The sequence below is a fragment of the Embiotoca jacksoni genome, unplaced genomic scaffold (genome assembly GCF_022577435.1).
Source record: "Embiotoca jacksoni isolate LCO1_2020_lvr unplaced genomic scaffold, fEmbJac1.0.p SCAF_22, whole genome shotgun sequence".
Lineage (NCBI taxonomy): Eukaryota > Metazoa > Chordata > Actinopteri > Embiotocidae > Embiotoca > Embiotoca jacksoni.
Window position 1 is genome coordinate 8,814,692 of NW_027185363.1, and position 19,221 is coordinate 8,833,912.

General features: G+C 38.6%; 1 protein-coding gene across 6 annotated transcripts in view; it reads right to left on the bottom strand.

Moving 5' to 3' along the window:
- The window catches only part of LOC138203134 (RNA-binding Raly-like protein), a 38,630-nt gene extending 20,283 nt beyond the window's left edge, over positions 1 to 18,347 (bottom strand). For 3 of the 6 annotated variants that reach the window (XM_069157772.1, XM_069157771.1, XM_069157766.1), the window contains exons 1-2: positions 18,214 to 18,347; positions 2,493 to 2,758 (exon numbers count right to left, since the gene is read on the bottom strand). In XM_069157772.1, coding sequence (XP_069013873.1) covers positions 2,493 to 2,748 — 256 coding nt within the window. In that variant the 5' untranslated portion in view covers positions 2,749 to 2,758; positions 18,214 to 18,347. Of the gene's footprint in view, positions 1 to 2,492; positions 2,759 to 17,752; positions 18,135 to 18,213 lie in introns of those variants that run through there. The other 3 variants (XM_069157767.1, XM_069157770.1, XM_069157768.1) reach the window with 3 other exon arrangements.
- Between the last annotated feature and the right edge of the window lie 874 nt (positions 18,348 to 19,221).

A 19,221-nucleotide genomic window follows, 5' to 3' on the forward strand; every position in this document is an offset into this window, starting at 1 on the left:
ATCTTACTTTGACGTATTCACTTAAAGTGGGCACATTGGGCTTTGTTGTAACGATGTCACTGTGTTCCCAGTTTTCAGCAGATAACTTGGTGAGTTCAGTGTTATTATCACAGACTAGAATAATGGTCAACAATACAAAAACTTGAAGGGCAGTCTGAGAGCACAGACTTCCACCGAGGTCATACAGTCCACTCCTCTATGATTCCCAAATCTTCCACTGCAACCACAATACATGTCGAGATATATTTTCAAAACTATCATAAAAATACACTTGTGCCCAGCTGAAGCCTCACGTACCAGCTGGTGTACTGGTTTCTATAAAACCACCGTCCCCGAATGCTCCATCGAGTGCTTGCCGTAATACGTTTGAGCAAGTACATGTTTATCCCAAAGGATTACTGATACCCGAGGATGTTAATTGTGATATGGGGTTATTGTATTTCTACAATTGCCTATGTTTTAGCACTATTAAACCGTTCTACCATCTACTGGAGTTTAAGATGTATGACATTTAGTAGGCTAAATGCGAAACTACTTCCATGGCCCATGTTACAACATTAGTCCAAGTTTCGTGAACATCAGGGTTATAAATGTGTTGTCATCTTGCTGACGAGCACATAAGCATACAAACAGACAAACCAAACTGTGTTGAAAACATAACCCTCTAGCGAAGGGAATTGTTGTAAAACCAAATTATTTTGTATCACTGATTGAAGCTGATCACTTCAGTGACTATAGTTTCACCAAAGCCATCTGTCATAAAGTCCTACTATAATACAATAACAGTTCTTAAGTCACAGAACTGAATGTAATTACTGTGAACACTACTCAACCTTGCAGTTTTACCAGTGCTAGATATAATTTCATGGCCAAAAATGCATGAAACTGGGCAACTGGTGGAATTACAGATGTGACCCTGCAGCACTCTTATTCATATTTAATGAGCGAGCGAGCATGGCTTTTATTCATTTTCTATGGAGGAGGCTGGGAAACAATCAATAAGTAATATAAGGAAGATTTGCAGGGATCCACTGAACACCCATGAGGACTGGGCTCTGAATGTTTTCTCCTTGTTGCTGTCCGTCCGTCCCTCCTCCCACTTTCTCCTCATCACTCCGGTTTCATCTTCACGTTCAAGCTCGCCTCTTGTCCTTGCTGCAGCCTCGCAGTACTCAACTCACTGCTCAACTAAAAACAGATTCTGTATCTCATAACTTCACGCATGCTATATGTCCTTTTATTAAATTATTCCAAAGGTTTTTACTGATCAAATTTAAAACAGACAACAAGACATATCACAGAACTTTTGACCATGAACAGTACGGGCCAGATGGCGGCTTGAGGTTTTCAGATAATATAGTTTAAATATATGAGTTTATAATCTGTAAACCGTTCACACTCCAGGAGTTGGAAATTTCATGCTTGAAGGTGTCCAGCTAACTAAATCTGGATCATATTTCCAATCTTAAAGCTCATTTTATACAGACTTATGAAATGATCTTTTATTATTGCCATTGACCCCAGCTTTATGACTCTTGTCTTGCTTTTATATCTATTTCTGGTCTAGTTTTTATTGCTTTGCAGTCAATTGTATTTTTAATATATTGTAGTTTTATTTTTATTTATTTTGTTTTTAATAGTGTTTTTGTGATGAGGTTTTGTAAAATCCTACAGAAAAGGCTGTTACTAGATAAAACATAACATAATGATTTTTTTTATTTTTACTTATCTGCAAATTAAACATACAGGTATCTCTGTATTGCTATACTTTTAGGTAATCAAGCGGTAACCAACTGTGACTTTTGGAGGAAGAGCTGAGAAAAAGCAAGTGGTGGATTTGATGCGATCTGATTGGGAACCCAAGGACACTACCTCCCACCCACCTACAGCGAAAACCTGACTGCACCACAGGCCTGTCAATCAAACAGACATGCCCCCAAACATTCCTCTTTTTTAAATTTGATGTCTAATTAATGATGGGATTATTTTCAGATTGACATCCAGAAAATGTATAAACTTGAGTGACTTTAGCTAATGACACCATAATAACTTTAAAAAAAAAATATTGACTTTGTATTTCATGAGAAAGGTTGAATGGGGGGGACCAGAGGCTATTTGCAGACAGCCCCCTGGGGCCATCGGTGGAATTGCACTTTATGGCACTTCTGCATTGGCATAATATTTCAAAGCTGGAAGCTATGCCCACTTTTATATAAAATCGTTGTCGGTCATCAATACAACATATATCATGGACCTATAATGGGGCAAATATCCAAGTTCAGGTGGAGAAACATTAGGAAATAAAGTTTTGAGAATCGTAAGTATTTTTTAAATTACTGCGTAGCTACTTATGGTATCATTATACTGTTACTAAAAACAACACAAGAAAATTAGAAAAGACGGTTAGAAATGTTAACCTAATAATCTCATGTATTGTTTTTAAACTGCTGTAGCTGCAGCTCTATGTAAATGTGATGAGGGTATTTGCTTACCTAGTGATTGTCCGGCGATGACCCTGGTGTTCTCCCCGGTCACGGCTGCCCTGGCATTCCTCTCGCTGACGTACTGAACGAAGGCGTAGCCTTTGTGCACTGAGCAGCCCACTATCTTGCCGTATTTGGCAAAGATTGCCTCGATGTCAGACTTGGTTACCACAGCCGTGTTGAGGTTGCCGATGAAGACGCGGGAGTTGAGGGAGCGCGGGTCATTCTTGTTGGTCACGTTGCTGGTCAGGGTCTTCCCAGTCATCCTAGTCCTGCTGGGAGACACAGTCGAACACTGCTCAGAAGGCCGGGAAGGTTAGATTGCAGAGGTTACACACAGAAAGTCAAACAGGGAGCACCAGTGGGATGTAAACACTGGGCAGAGCTGAAAGCACGAGTTGTAAATAATTTCAGAGTCTTGCTTTATATGGGTTGAAAACATAAATTTAAACCCTACTAGATGGTCCAAATAAAAATCCATCATGTAAGGATGCAATCAAAAATGTTTTAGAAATGAATATTCTGCCAGTGATCTCATTGATTAACTGCTGAATTAATCCATAACATTTGAGAGAAATTATTTAATTTAAATGACAAGGTAATGCAAAATGTAAACCATAATTTCATTTTCACCTCTTGAGATTTCAGTTAATTTTTTTTTGTTTTTACAAAATGAACCTAAACATTGGCAAAGAGAAAACATGTGGGTAAAAAATTACAATAAATATCAATCGAAATTCAAAACGAAATTCAAATCAAACCTCACCATATGAAAAGTAAAACAATTTTCCTAAACCAAAACTTGATGTCTTTAAATTGGGGCTGCAATAAACAATGTGTTTCTTTACTGATTAATCCGTCATTTATTTTTCTAGTGAAACCTTTTAAACATCAAAATATAGTAAAAGGTTATTCTGGTGTCTTGTTTTGTCTGACCAACAGTCCATGATACCAAAGAAAGCGGAAAATCCCTTTTGGCATTTTTCCATTAAAATTACTCAAAATAGTTGCCAAAGTTTTTCTGTGAATTAACTAATTGCTTGCTTGAGTGACCAACGATTTAAAATCCAAAGAAATCCCCAAAAAACTAACAGAATGAGCAAATATCACATTTTAGAAGCAGAACAGGTGAATTGTTTTGGCATTTCAGCTTAATAAATTAACTCAATTGTCACTTCAAAGGTTCTCCATTATGTTCTTAACTAAGGTTAATTAACTAATTGTTTCAGCCCCTGAGTCATTACACTGCTTGAACAGGTTTTCTTTTTATCTGACTGTGTTGACCTGTACCTGTGTGTCCCTCCCCTGAGACAGATTGCTGTCTGGAGGAGGGGAGAGGAACTCTGACAGGAAGGCGGCTGCAATCCAAATGTGTGAATCTGATAAATCTCACTGCAGATGTGAACTGTGCTCCCACGTTTGAAAATAGCATATCACACTCAAGTCACAAGAATCCTCATTCCCAGTTTCACCTTTTTTATTTCTCCAACCAGTACAATACCTTTACATGTTAGCCAGGTATTCCAACCAGTGTATTAAGCTTCCCTGGAGTATTTCCAGTTATTGTAACTCTGTACTTCTACTGAACAACATTTTAGAGGGAAATAATCCTCAATGTCAATTCTCCAGCAATGGTTTACAGATTACGTTTCTAAATACAAAAATGTATCATTAATTTAAGTTTAAAACAGTTGTTCCCAACTTATTTAACTAATTTTAGATGTATGCTTGTCCTTCTAAACCTCTAAAAATATTTCAATAAAATAACATTTTAAGACGCAAGAAGATAAAATTGTCCAATATTTCCCAAAAAGTTTTATAAAAAGGAAAAAAGTGCAAAATAATAGATTTTACCCACATGTTTGTTTTTATTCTTCTTTGTCTCCTCGTTAATCTTCTCACAAACACCCAGATTATTCTTTTGTGGAGGGCCCAACACTTATCTTGGGAACTGTTAGACTGGGTCACTGAGTAGATATAACCAGCCCCACCTCAGTTTAATGCTCCATACAGATTTATAAATCCATCAAAAAGATAATATGTCATCTATGGTGATATATCAGTCATTGAGAACATTTTAAGTTTTTTTAACCCTTCTTAACCTTTTGTGCCTCATCTTTTAAACATGAACCTTATATTTGTAATATAATAATAAAGTAATACATTTGCTTTCGTAATTTAAGTACATTTTGCTGATGATATTTATCGAAGTCAAAGTCAACTTTATTGTCAATTCACCATATGTACAAGACATACTTATGTACTTTTGAATGCAGTGTTTTTATTTCTTTTACAGTGCTGTGTTGTGTTGTATAACTAAATGATCTGAATAAGTCTTCCGCCGATGATAGCTTCATTGCTTTCCAATAGAAACCAGGCCAACAGAGAGAAACTGGACACTTGAAATAAATTTGCCCCCAGGCACAAAGCCGACAAATCATCTCCAATGAGCCCTGAAGCAATCTTTCTCTACACATCAGCAGTCCTTCATGAGTTTTTTACGCCGCTTGCAGCCTGTACTGTTTGCTCCCATAATGCCACTGTCCCGTGGAACGAGCATCAAGAGCTATCCCCACAGGAATCTGCCACAACCACTCAAAGATGAAGGAAGAAACTCTCAGGTTGCTGCTTCTTGGAATTCCCTGTTGGTGATGATCTTTGTGTGTGTCTGGGTGCATGAATGTACTTCTTTAATGAGTCTTTTTTTAACCCAGATTTCACACTATAAACACATTGTCATCACAGCAGAAGCTCTCATTAGGCTGTGAGGACAGCAGTGAGTCTTGGTTTTTAGCACAATCCCCTCACAGAGACTAGAAGAAAGGTGGTTTATGTTGAAGCTGAAATAATCAACTACTTGACTGATTTTAGATATATTGTATTTGTTGTCATAATGGATTAAGCAGGAACATCAAACACTCTGGTTCCAACATCTCAATTGAGGATTCTGCTCCATCTTTGTTTTGATTTTGATTTTCAATTAAAAGTAATTTGAAGACATTTGGGCATTTTCCCTATTTTCCAATATTTTACAGACAAAATCAATTAATACGCTTCATCGCTCTCCCGCGGGACACCCCTCTTAAGTCTGTAAGCTGAATATGAAGCTACAAACTGCAGCCAGACTATGTCTTGTCCATTCCCAATTTCTTTTACACTGCTTTAGTGTCCAAACTAAACAAAGAATATATAATGTGTTAGTGAGCTAGAGGCAGAATAACAACAAGACACTGTTGTTTTTACATGCTGTTTTACAGGATAAATAGAGTTGATTAGTAAGCTGTAGAAGTGCTATGTCCTCCTATTTCTAGTTTTTATGGTAAGCTAAGATAACCGTTTGCTGAAGTAGCTTCTTCTTTACCACACAGTGTCAGTCTGATAATCTAATCCTGAGCAAGAAAGCATATTTCTTAGAATGTCAAATCTCTGCTTTCATAAATTAGTTGCAGCTAGATAACGTTTCCCTTTGTTGTTCCAATTTCCTCCTGTGGTCCTAAGACGTGCCACTTGTGATTGTATGTATTTTAGTGTATAATTATGTTTTGTGCAGCTGTTTTATGGCTTCAGCTGCAATGTACAGCTCCCTGAATAGACATAAGTATGCACAGAAAAAGCGACGTAATGATACCTACAGGTATTTTCTAAAAATATGTATCAACATTTCCCCTGCTGGAGATGGAGGAGCGAGTGTGCAGAATGATAGTTACCTTAAACATCCTCCCTCTCACACACACATCACACACACACACACACACACACACACACACACACACACACACACACACACACACACACACTCTCCAACACACATGCCAATACTCTCTGCAGTCAATCTCCTCTCGGGCTCGCTTCATGTCACAGTTTCCTTCCATCCTACCTCTCCTTTACTTCCATCTTTTGCCTCCACCCACACATAATCCACTCTAAATCTCCTCTGCTGCTCTTAAAAAAAAAAAACTCTTTTGCATGACACAGAAGGGAAGATAATTTAACACTGCTGGCAGTCCTTTAATGTGGCAGGGCTGTTATTGAGTTTTCTGGAGTTAATTGGCTTAATTATCAACAGAGCCGAACGGAAAACTACCAATCAAAAGCCTACCAGTCAATCCAATCAAACATCAAACCCCATTCACTCCGTCTCAACCTGTGAGCAGCCTCACAGCCCGACACCCAACCCGAACTAGTGAGCGACTGATGGATATGAAGTGCACTGAATGGCCTCTTTGAGGCAAATGTACAGGGCTCAGGCCATTAGACGGTAGGTGGTTGATTAAGCAAGCAAGAGAACATTTTCAGCAGAGAAAATGTGACTTTCTTAATTCAGACCCTTGCTGAGCCGGAATATAGTGCCGAATGAAAACACCGGCCTCTGCTCATTAAATACCAGTGGAAATGTTTGAATGAATGGTGATGGAAAGACTGCGGCAGTCATGAGGAAGTTAATAAAAGAATAAAGTTAAGAGTTATGTCATATTTATATTCATACTGTGTTGCAATGAGGGGAAGTGGAGAACTGTGGGCCATATGTAAAACTGAGTCTCCTGTTTCTTACATCTGATTTTCAGAGTAAGAGGGAGCACTCAGCAGGAGCAGGAAGAGGAGATGTGCTTATCACACTTCTATGAATCAACCTTAAAAGATAAACTGTGACTTTTCTTGTCAACAAAAGTTATGTTGATATTCACTAAAACACATTGTTTGTATCCTTGAGGTCTGACAAATGCATTGCCGGCATTTCCTTGCATATAAAACATTAGCGAAGCAGATTTTGAACCATTTAAACCCGTATTGTTAACATCCATGTGTCTGCTGGCACATTGCTGCACCTTTTGGCACATTTCAAAATTGAACACTGTGAAATTACTATAATCCATCTATTACAAAAATGGCTACATATAGATCAAGAACGCTGCAGGGTAACATGAAAAATGCTCTAATAGTGAAAATGTTCTTTGGTGAAAGTTAATAATAAGAATTCATTGGTTTGTTCCAGACTAAAATATCTCAACACTGTTGCATTTCATGAATATCAAGCGATTACATTATAATTATAACTTTTAGTTTTTAATGAAACTATTTGATTGATTGTGATGAAATTAGATTGAGAAATTTATGTCCCACTCAGGATGAATTCATCTAACGCGTCACTATTAGACTATTTTGCTGCCTCTCAGACGATCAGGACTGGTGTACTAGACTTTTCCGAATGCTCACTCATCTTGTGCTATTTTTTGGGTGTTTCTGGTTTGCGGTTTCTGGCCCCACCAACAGTTTATCTCTTCACTCTGTGCTGTTCTTTTCTCTCTCTGTTCTCCCCTTACTCCAACCGGACGAGATGGATGGACACCCAACTCTGAGTCTGGTTCTGTTGGAGGTTTCTTCCTGTTAAAAGGGAGTTTTTTCTTCCAGCTATGGTTCATGTGGGACCTATTGAATTATTGGGTTCCACTTTAGATTATTTTAAAGTTCTTTTGTAACCACTTTACTGTGTTAAGTGCCTTGAGATTACTTACTTCTTTTGATATGGCACTATATAAATAAAACTGAATTGCTGTAAAAAGAATAGATCACATAATTAATGACCTAAATGAGCCAAAACTAATGACATTCTTTAGCTAATTAGTAAACGTTACAATGCTAAACTGAGATAAACATGGTGAGCAACATGCCACAACATCAGCATGGTAGTACTGACACTTTAATCATATTGGAATTAAACCCTCTCAAACCCAACCTTTGGTAGATATAGGTCAAAATTCATGTGTTACTTCAGTGTTAAAGTTTTTTTTTTAACTTTCGGTTTTAACAACATTCTCTAAAACCCAAGGGCACTGCATCATAACAAGTAAAAGCTGCTATTTGGACCAAAAACAGTATAAAACAGTGAATTGCTTCTCAAGTGTTTGTGTGTCTGTTTCTGAATTTCAAGCCAGATCCAAACTTGCCTATGGACACAAGACATGAGCTCGACTACCGGTTCGTAGTTTCCCACGAAGTCTGTAAACTTGTCAAATTTCTATCAGCAGCTGACAGCATCGGATGGTCACTGAGCATCCGCTGAACCGATGCTCTGAATAACCACGGGCTCTATCTGGTACAAAAATACAACCGCAGGCAATCTATGGCCTGTTAAGTAGAGGCATTCATAAGCTTTTATTCTCTCCAGCTCCACATGCATCACCTCAGAGCATCACTCCAGAGATGCTTCAGCAATATTTTGTCAATTACCCTCAATTACATGTTTTTAATGAAAATGATCACAGGAAAGAGAGTTACATTATTCCTCCAGCTTATTCAGAATCGGGGAAAAAAAGAGACTTCAAAGACACTTTCTTTTACAATATTCATGAGTCTCTAAGATCCTCAAAGCCTTTTAAGAAGAAGCATGTGGCATAACTGCTGGCAAACGCTTGGTGGAAAGGTCCCAGGCCAGAAAACACACTGAATTCAAAGCAGCCTGATAGGCAAGACAGGGAGAGAGAGGTGGTGCTGGATTCAGCTTGGCATGCTTAATGCTGCAGAAATTAATGCTAAATAACATCTTCATGCATCAGTGAAGCTGTGAACACATCCCAACTCGTCACTGGCATGTTTTTCCACGCACAGACTTTGTTTTGTCTCTTAAAAGTCTTTCATATGACAGAGAAGTGAGTCCTTGACTGATGTTTTTTCTTCGGGGCTCCTACAGCATCCTCCCGTGTTGCAGAGGTTCCAAGTGTAAGTATTTCATGGATCCTCTTTGGTCCTTTCAGACCGACTGTCAGGGGCTTCAGAGTCTGAATTCTCCGGAGATAAAGAAGCGAGGAACTGGTGAAAGTAATCATTTTAGCACTTCCTCTCTCCCTGATCTCTCCTCACTGACTCACGCTCCTGTCTGAGGAAAAAAAGATGAAAACTCCTCATCCGATATGACAAATACGTATGGGATGTGAAGGATACATTCAGGCCACACTCACTCTCCGCTGCTTGAATGTTGCATTGCAGCATTTTATCTTTAGCGTGTTGACAGTGTACCACCGAACGCGAATAACCTCAAGTGTTGTCAGAAGAGGAAAATAAGTCTTAGTTTAATTTGTAGACATTGTCATAGTCTGCCTGCACAGAGGCATCGACACATGTCGCCATCTGCCTTATCAAACTCAGGAGACTTTTCTGAGCTAAGTCTAAACTTTTAGTGTCTCTCTGGGGGGGAAAAAAAACATAGCTGCATAAAAAACGCAATATAGGTCGATAATAAGACAGTTTTTTTTTTTTCTTTTTCTTTTTGCCTCATTCTTTTGAATGACAGCCAAACGCATTACAAGGGAATAAATGTGGACTGAAATCTAATTACATTTTTATACAGTCTAAATTTACAAACTAGGCTGCTCTGCAGGTATGGATTATTTTTCCTCTTTCCACTGTTTCGGGGGAGCATATGCAACATAAAATGTGAGGATATATCAAAATGCAGGAGTGAATGTATAAAAGATGGAAATAGTGCCAAAAGTCACTCTGACAGATCTGCTGGAAGATTCTTTTTAGCAAGAATAATGACTGTAGCTATCCTGAACTTCCACAGAGACAAAATGTGTGTTAATCAGCCATAAAACATATGCTTGTTTAATATCTTTTTAGAAATTAGAAGAGAGCCCACTCGTGTCTGTGTCATATGAAGCTAAAGCTTGTAGTTGGTTAGCTTAGTTTAGCATAAAGGCTGGAAACAGGGGCCAGCTCAGTCTAAAGGAAATCAAGTTAATCTACCAGCACCTCTACAGCTCACTAATTAACACTTTATATCCTGTTCATTTAATATATGCTAAACCCAATGTGTTAAGACAAGAGTATTTTGGTTTTACAGGGACAGCGCTTGGCTAACTGCTAGTGAACATCCATAAGACTTGTGGACTGAAATCTAATCTAATAACATTTTTAAAATATTTTTGCCTCCTCTTTCTACTGTAAGGATTTATCAAAACGCATAAGAAAACTATTCTATAAAATCACTTGATTACAGACCAGCTTTTATGACTGCATAGCAAGTATAATGATTGTTGTAACTGACCTCAATTTTCCAACTGTCTACAGACAAAGAAAGAAACATTATTAAAGACGTACAACGTCTGCAAAGACAAGATAATGTTTGATTTTTAATGTTAAATTCAAATTAACTGAGGATTGCACAATAGGAAATTTAATCATAGAGCAAAAATGAATTAGTCTCAGACAAATGGAGAAAATCGGCTATAAAAACCAGTGTTGGACGGATCTTTCAGTTAACATAAAGTGATTGTGTCGTGATTTGATGATTGATGACACTCTTATGTCTGTGTGGTAAATATGAAGCTACAACTAGCAGCTGGTTGGCTTTGCTCACCATAAAAACTGTCAACAGGAGGAAACAGCTAGCTGGGCTCTGTCTGCTTCTAAAGCTCACTTCTCATAACTTATATCTTTTCTGTTTAATCTGTATAAAAAAAACAAAGTATCAAAACAAGTTTTGGTTTTACAGGGGCCATGCTAATGTTATTGATTGATATTCAAAGCACAGACATCAGAGTATGCATCTTCATAATAACTTCTATTATTACCCCCCCTTCCCTGCTCCTCCCACACACAATTCTTTTGAATCACAGTCAAACAAGGGAATAAATGTGCACTGAAATACGTGGCTGCATGTATGTGTTATTGTTCCTCATCCTGCTGTTTTTTTTTTTTTTTTGAGAATGTATGCAGCATCCGGTGTGAAAACATATCAAAACACTGCAGAAAATAGTGTTAAAAATCACCCAATGGCACACCAGCTTCTTTACCGGGTAACATTGACTTCAGCTCCTGCAATTTTTCAACTGTCAGTCATACACAAAGAAAGAATTGTTAATAATACAAACATAGAATTTCCACAAAGACAAAATAATATCCTTAATCAAAAACAATTACATTAAAATTGCATGGAGTGCAGAGTGAAATTGCATTAGGGAAAAATTTAATTTAATCAGAACATAAGGAATTTAACTCAGACAAACAGTAAAAATCGGCCATAAAAAAAGAGCCTTGTACTGATTTTGGAGAGTTAACATAAGGTGGCTGTGTAATAACAACGCTGTGCTGCAACGAGTGTCCTTTTTAATAACACTTTCTCACCCTCATTCAATTTTTTTCCCTGCTCCCTCGCAGCCATAAATTACTCAGCTAATGCCCGAACAGCAGCAGCTATTGCTGAATCATTCAAAGACCTCAATTAGCAATTAAGGACTTAATGAATAGAGGTCCTTGCTGGGCCATTTTGCTCCCAGCCGAGTGGAGCCCAGTGGAATCTAATCTCTCCTGCAGGATTTGTACAGTAAATACTAGCTAACAGTGCAGAGAAGATAGAGAATAGCCTGTTATTGCACACATATAATGAGCAACTTGCCTTGCAGTTTTGAGCTATGTTTACTATGTACCGGGAATTTCTTTGAACCAATCTTGCTGTGGACCTTAACAAGGAAGGATGATTGTCAAGCACTATTCTTATATATTTTTTTCCCTCAGTTCCTACACCCCATTACCTCCTGCATAATACCTGTCTTGAGTTTGAATTGAAGAAGGAGAGGGGAAATGGCAACAAAAGGAGAGAGAGAAAGAGATATGGAGGCAAAGGGAGGGGAATAAAAGGAGGTGAGATGGAAGGAGGGAATGAGCGAACTTCAAAAAAAGAAGGGGAAAAAGACATTTGCAATGCCAATCATCTTCAAGGAGCTTAGAACTGGGCCTCGGACCAGAATATCAAAGATGGGAAACGCAGGCGTACATCATGCGGTAGGTAGGTAGTGCTAGCTTATAAATTATTACTGTGACTCTATCCTTTTATATTACCATTACATCAGCCTTTTATCATTTACATATTTTTCATACATTTAACGAACCCACTTTTTGAACTGTAAGGCGATGCCTCACTGTATGAGACCCCCACAGCAATAAGACTGCACACAAGTCCGGCAAAGAAAATACAGTACACTCCAATTTCCATCAGCTTTATCTCTCCTCTTCCCCCATCCCAGGTGTATTTATGGAGGCTCTCTGAAGCATGAAGACTGAGGGCAGACGATCACGTGCCTAAAATGAGTTGTACCATAATCTGATTGGAGCAACCTATAGCCCGGACCTGCGACGGCAGCAGGGAGATAACACAATGTGACCTGTACAGTGAGATGTGATGAAGCCGTATCTTTGGAAGACATTTTATCTCGCATCTTACAATAATAGCAGGAATGATTATCTCTGCAATCAGAGCATTTCTTATTACATACCGGAAACCTGATCACTGAGGTCACTGTGTGTCATTCGGACAACTCCGAGCTGTTTGCAGTGTTAGCTTTTTGTAAACTGTTCCGGAAGTGGTGCAGCTTTCGGGGTGACTTTGATGGCAAAAGACTCGTTAAATGTTGCTTCATTGACTCCGCAGGGACAAATCGTTTTCAGGGATTTTGCTTCAGAAATTCGCAGTTGCCTTTTAAGTATTCATGCAAGTTTATTTTATATTTTATTGGAGGCTTCCCTATTCTCAACCTGTGGAAAACACTTGAAATGAAGGATTACTCCTACACGACTCTGTGTATTTGATTGAAAGAGGGGGGAAAAAAGACTCCACCTGCTGTTGCAGCAGGGGAGTCCACAGCTCCGCTCGAGGGCATATGAACATATGCCATGCTTTCACATATCTCTTGGCACGGACGTATTTCTCCATTTCCTTAATTCTCCTCTTGTGTGACTGCCAAATATATCTTACGCTCCACCAGGCTAAAGTAACTGGGTCACTAGAGCTGTGAGTAATTAGCTGATAACAAAATATGTTTCTGCTTTATGACACTAGAAGGCAGTAGATTGAGGTATAAAAGTAACATTGACTTGATGATTGGAGGCAGGACTTATTGCAAAGGGTGAAAGGTCAAAGACGAAGGTGGCCACAAATGTGTGCAGGAGCATTAAGGCATTCTGCAGGTTTTTATCAAATGAATCAAAAATATGCATGAGGTCGAGCTGGATGTGCATGACATGAAGGTTTCCACACTGTGAATACTAAAATCAACATGACTAAGATATGATTATAATTTCATTTCAGGAACAATTTGCAATTTAAAAGAATAAAAATGGGCCCTGGTCTGCTAATGAAAATGACAGGCTGGCAATGTTTTCAGTTTATTGTCTAAAACATATTTTGTGGGCACAGTGACACTAAATAATGATTGTTTTAAGGCGAATAGACATCCAGTGTGATTTGATCAGGAAAAATCCAATTCAATAATAGGACAAAAACATAAAGGCAGGCACCAGTTTTCTGTCCTAATAATCCATTTGTTCCTTAGTGACTATGTTTGTTCATTTTTTTTTATAACGTCTAACAATATAACAAAATCCAAAACAATATTGATACAGTAAAGGCAACATTTGTAAATCTCATAGTGTGCATTTTTGTGCTGGAGTTGTGTCAAATAGGTAAATTTAGGGTCAAATGTTAAATAAACAACAGAAGTATCTGTTAGACACTGTGTATCTATCATTATGATTTGGGGTTTATTGCATTTTTGGTACAGAAGCTGTTGTATATGTTTGTTAGTGCCAACACATCTCATGAAAAAAAAAGCAAAACCAGCAATCCATCCATTGTCCAATTTTTAATACTAATGACAAGTACATCAATTCTTACAAACAGGTCTGAAATAAATAAAGTTTTATTATTAAAAAAATAAATAAAAAAAACACCAAATAATTTCCTAAAAAAGCTGGAGAATTTAGCAAACATTACTCACAAATGAGTAAATAGTTGTGGCATCTATTGGGGAATATTTTCAGCGGTGGATTGATACACATTAGTTGGTCTGGTGAGTATTTAGAGCAGCAGGACAGTTTATGTGCCCAAGTTCATTTTAAGGGTGGAAAGCATCACTCCGTGCAACAGTTTGAAACATGGATGAGTCGTTCACAGCAGTTCTCGACCTGCCTGTTCTGACTCACACTCACAGTATTAGCAGACAACCTGTCACCATCACCACCAGTCATGTTCAAACCATCTGTGTTTTTTTTCACTATCAAAAGAAGTTATTTTTTTCTGGGTTTTTCATACAATTCAATAATTATTCTAGAATTACTGATGATAGGCTTGTTTCTTTTTCTTTTTTTTCAGTACATAGCAGGTGGTGTTACAACTGGTTGAGGCTGGAGTGAATCTATCCTGTACAGTTGTTCTCATCTAATATGTGAACCAAAGCTTCTCCACAAATGGATACATTTCTGTAGTTACTGGAAATTACTGCTCTATGTTACAGAGGAATGATATTTATCAGACTTGCTACACTTGTTGTTGTATCAGTCCATGGTTGCTTTTAGTCATTTCATGGGGTTTGTAATTTTACAGGCAAAGAAAGTATTGTAATTTTATTTTCTTATCTAAAGTGATGTGGCTGTCTTTAATCAATGCTATGATACATTGTTTTGTAAGTTTTCCTGTTGGTATTGAGGACAAAACAAGAAAAATACCTTCTACATAAGTGTGTCTCTCTTTACAACATAAAGGATATTCCAGTTTTGGTTTAAAAAAGGTAATAAACCAGAAACCCATTCTGTTGTGATGTTACCCGTTTGTTTCTTATTGGAGAGAAATTTCTTTAAACTTATGAAACGGAGCATTTCATAACCTTACAATATGGTGCAATCCAATCTAATATGAATGCAATATATATGATTATATGTTCAGAATCACAAAGCCTCACAACAGTGTAAACCATTTTAAGATACCAATACCACAACATCAGTAAATACTTCCCTACTCTGCGGCACATACTTGTTGAATCGCTGTGTGCTGTTCACTATTTTCACTATAAGAGTTCAGTGAACAAAGTGCTTGAGCTGAGACTTCTTCAATCAACTCTGTGGTAAATTGGGTTCCTGTTTTTGGGGGGTTTGTTTTTGGTAAAACAACACAATCATCCAGTGTGTCTCTGTATATTTATCCCAGTTTTGGTATTCAAATGTAAATACAGAGGGGGTCATTCTGAGAAAGTAGTGATGTAGTGTTTCCTTTGTATTGTGAAACCTCTTGTTTATCCTTTTAAATGGGGCCTTTCATAGCAGCTGCACCTGATAACATGATGTAATCCAGCATAATTAGAGGAGATACTAGTGTTTAATGTTTGCTGGGGAAGTGGTGATTCATCTCTACAGTAGCTTTAAGGCCACTGTTTGTGATTGTAGGTCAGTGTTGTTGATATTATGCTATTAGATAAAAGGAAACGTATTCTCACAATATGATTGATATAAAAGGTTCGGTTTAAAAAAAAAAAAAAAGAAGGTTAAAATTATTTCTCTTTCAACATTTCTTAAGCATTCCTATAGGAACCCATTCTGAAAAGTATTATCATTTTCTTTCTATATCTAAAGTGAAATCCCCTTCTTAGCCTTTTGAATGAGCGGTACAGAGCTTTGGAATAAGACGTGTGCGGTGGAGAGGGCAGGGGTTAGTGAGTAGAGACACTCCAGACTTCCAGGCAAGAATCAGCTCGCTCCAGCTGCCAGAGTAATAAAGTGTTGGCAGCTGTCCATGGTGCTGAAATCAACCGCTATCTCTTTGAATGGGGAATAAAAGGAACTAGCCGTGGTGCTGAAATACTAATGCTGCTGGGCAAATGGCACGTCAAAACTGAGCATCAGGTGCGTGCATATGCGGTGTCTGTTGTTTATCCAAACTGCTGCTTTCCAAAAGCCGCGAAGACATAGTCTGTCCTGAGAAATGTGTTGAATATGACTAATGCAGGCATGGAAACTGCACACACATCCAAGAATGGGAGATCTAATAAGGAGCAGTGGGTATTGCCACATGCATAATGTAACACAGAACTGTTCTGTGTGCAGTGGATATCATACATGTGTGTGCTCCTCATCTGTTTTTCTCTTTGGTTATTTCTCACATGCAGGGATATAAAAAAGAGACAGAGAGAAGCAGCTCCCCTAATCTGTTCTTTGACCTATAGTCTGAAAGCCGTAGCCGCTCTAAAATGTTTTTTATCCGTATCTCGCTGAAGATGGACTCTGTGGTGCGTGGCTTTGAGGCAGCCCACTTCGTACACCTGCTAAGGGTCAATGATCATCCGGGCCCACGGGTGCAGAAACGGGAAGACGGGCCTCCAGTGGACAGAGACAGATTACTGACCGGTCCAGAAATGCCTGGCTAAACTTTATTCCTTCCTTCTCCTCTCTGAGCTCATAGTCATTCAGTGCATGCGCATAGGCTGGCTATTCCAGAGCCAGCCTCTCGCCTCATCCCTTGTGAGAGATAAGTATTGTTTGCGTAGCAGCACATTTCATGCTCCGCTTCCCCCACCTGTTCCCTGACCTGCAAAGTCTGAAGGCTGGAAAAGCTGTCAAATGTCTTCACACACATCTTTCGAAGATGATTGAAAGGTTTTGTCTTGGGCAGTGAGGAATTTCTTTAAGGGAGCACAAAAACAAAACTTTGGTCAAGGATTTTTAAGAGGTGATCCAAGCGGTCATTTTAAAGAGTAACGTCACATTTTTTTGGTCTTTTAATTGTAGGAGTTTTGGGATTTTTTTTTTTCGCCTGCAGGTTTGTAGGTGAGTTCTGGCTGCATGTCAAGGTCAAACTATTAATCGAATCTGTCAACCTGATTTGCATAATGAGCCACTGCAAAATTTGCCTGGGCCTTGAATGCCCCTCTCCACACCTCCCCTCTCCCTGTTGGCTCATACAGCCAGCTTGAGTTTCTGAGATACTCGCAGTGATGTCTGACTGTGTTGCTGGTTATCAATCCCAAACGCAATGATGTTTGTGTGTGTAGCAAGACAAACAGGGTGGAGGAACACAGCTGTATCTGGTTCAGTTGGCAGGGATCTGTTTTGATTTGCACACCAGTGATTTACAGCCACTGACTTGTGTGAAATTTTCTAAATTGTTACTGGAAGGCATGTTTGAAGGGCAGCAATCCTGAAATTATTTTACTTTTTTCTGCAAATTCTCCATAGAAATGTAGATTAAAGATAAAAAAAAAAAAAAAAAAAAAAAAAAAAAAAAAATGTCTGTGTCATGCTGATTGACGTGTATTTCTGATGAGCTTCGCTTCATTAAAAGATTCAAAACTATGTGATAACTGAATACAAATCCTGCTCTGTCCGAGATATTTAGTAAAAAAAAAAAAAAAAGAAAAAAAAAAAAAAGAAAAAAAAACTTCGTCTAGGCTGCGTGAAGAAGTACAAAGAAAATACCAAAACAAACTCCAGCAAGTTCAATATCTCACCTATTCGAAAAGCAAAATCCTCAAAGATGAAAATCAAAATTGTATTTTTTGCGCTCTCGGAGACGTAAAGCCTCCAACACCCGCGAAACACTGCAAGACCAGAGAAAAGCACCAAAACCAAAATCACACCAAAACAAGCCATCACAAAAGAAAGAAGAAAAAAAAAGCCAGAAAATAAGCAAAAGGTCGGGATCAGAACAAGTGAGCTGGAAAAGAAGCCGCTTCGGGAGAAGAAGAGGAGGAGAGAGAAGAGGGGGAAAAATATCAAGAGTGTCCGCAAAGCACGTAGGGCTATTTCTCAGCGGATGTCGCCGGAGCACCAACACTCAGCATCCAAGATTTAAATCATTGCATGCAGAAAACGAGAAAACATTTTCCCGTAGTCGGAACACCGAGACAAGGAAGGAAGAAAAAGAGGAGAAAAATATGCGTAAGAAAATGGCAGTGGAAAATGTACTCACCGAGCGGGAGTAAAAGGGTTCAATTAAAAAGAAATTGGGCGTATAGCGGCGGCGGGTTGGCGGTGTGCAGGCTGGTGTACACCGAGGCTCTGCGTCCCCTTTGCGCTCTCGATCGCTGCCGGTGGTTGAGTCATGTGACTCGGGATTGGCCAGAGTTTTTGAATCAGTCCAAGCTTTTCTCTTGTACACCGAGGTATCGGTGCTGTAATAGATGGATGCTTTTCTCTTAATGTCATTGATTTTTCCATATAGAGCTTTTCGCGTTTCTCAAAATAGGGTCAGAGCACCACCATAAGGGTGGGTCACTGACTGTGTCCCAGGGGGTTCCATAAAAAAAAAAATAAGGTTTACATTTTCCTATTTCCCCTGTTACAAATGAGAATACATTCATACAGTCCGACTGTAATATATGACAGCAAACACCTCCTCAGATGACTTCCACCCCATGTGTATTCTTATCAAAAGGGATCCATGCTTTCATATGGATTTCTGTGCGATACTTAATGCAAAAGGCTTGATAACTGGTGCTCTAATTTGGTAGTGGGTTGTGTATTAAACCTAAATTCAGCCCAGAGGCCAAAAATCCCACATGCGGTATTAAAACTCTGCACACATTAAACAGTGGTTCCTGAAAGCAGAAAAACATGCCCACCACCTAAAGTTGTAACACATCTGAGTTTCCTTTGATATTTTTAGGAGAAATAATTCAAGTATTACCTAAAAAAAAAAATAGCAGTCGTCGCTCAAAGACAAAAGCAACTTTCATTTTAATGAGGGGCCGTAAGTTAGAAAAGTTGGAAACTGCTGCATCAAAACAAGAATTTTTAAGGGGAAAAGAGGATTCACCTGCTGGAATAGTTTGACATTTTGGGAAACAGGAGATCAATTCCATTCCCCGTCTGTGCTACACCCAGCACCTGGTAAGCTGACCAGGCTGTTTCCAGGTACAACAACCCTGTACTCACAGAAGTGTCAGCTCTGTGGAAACACTGCAGAAAATTGGACTTA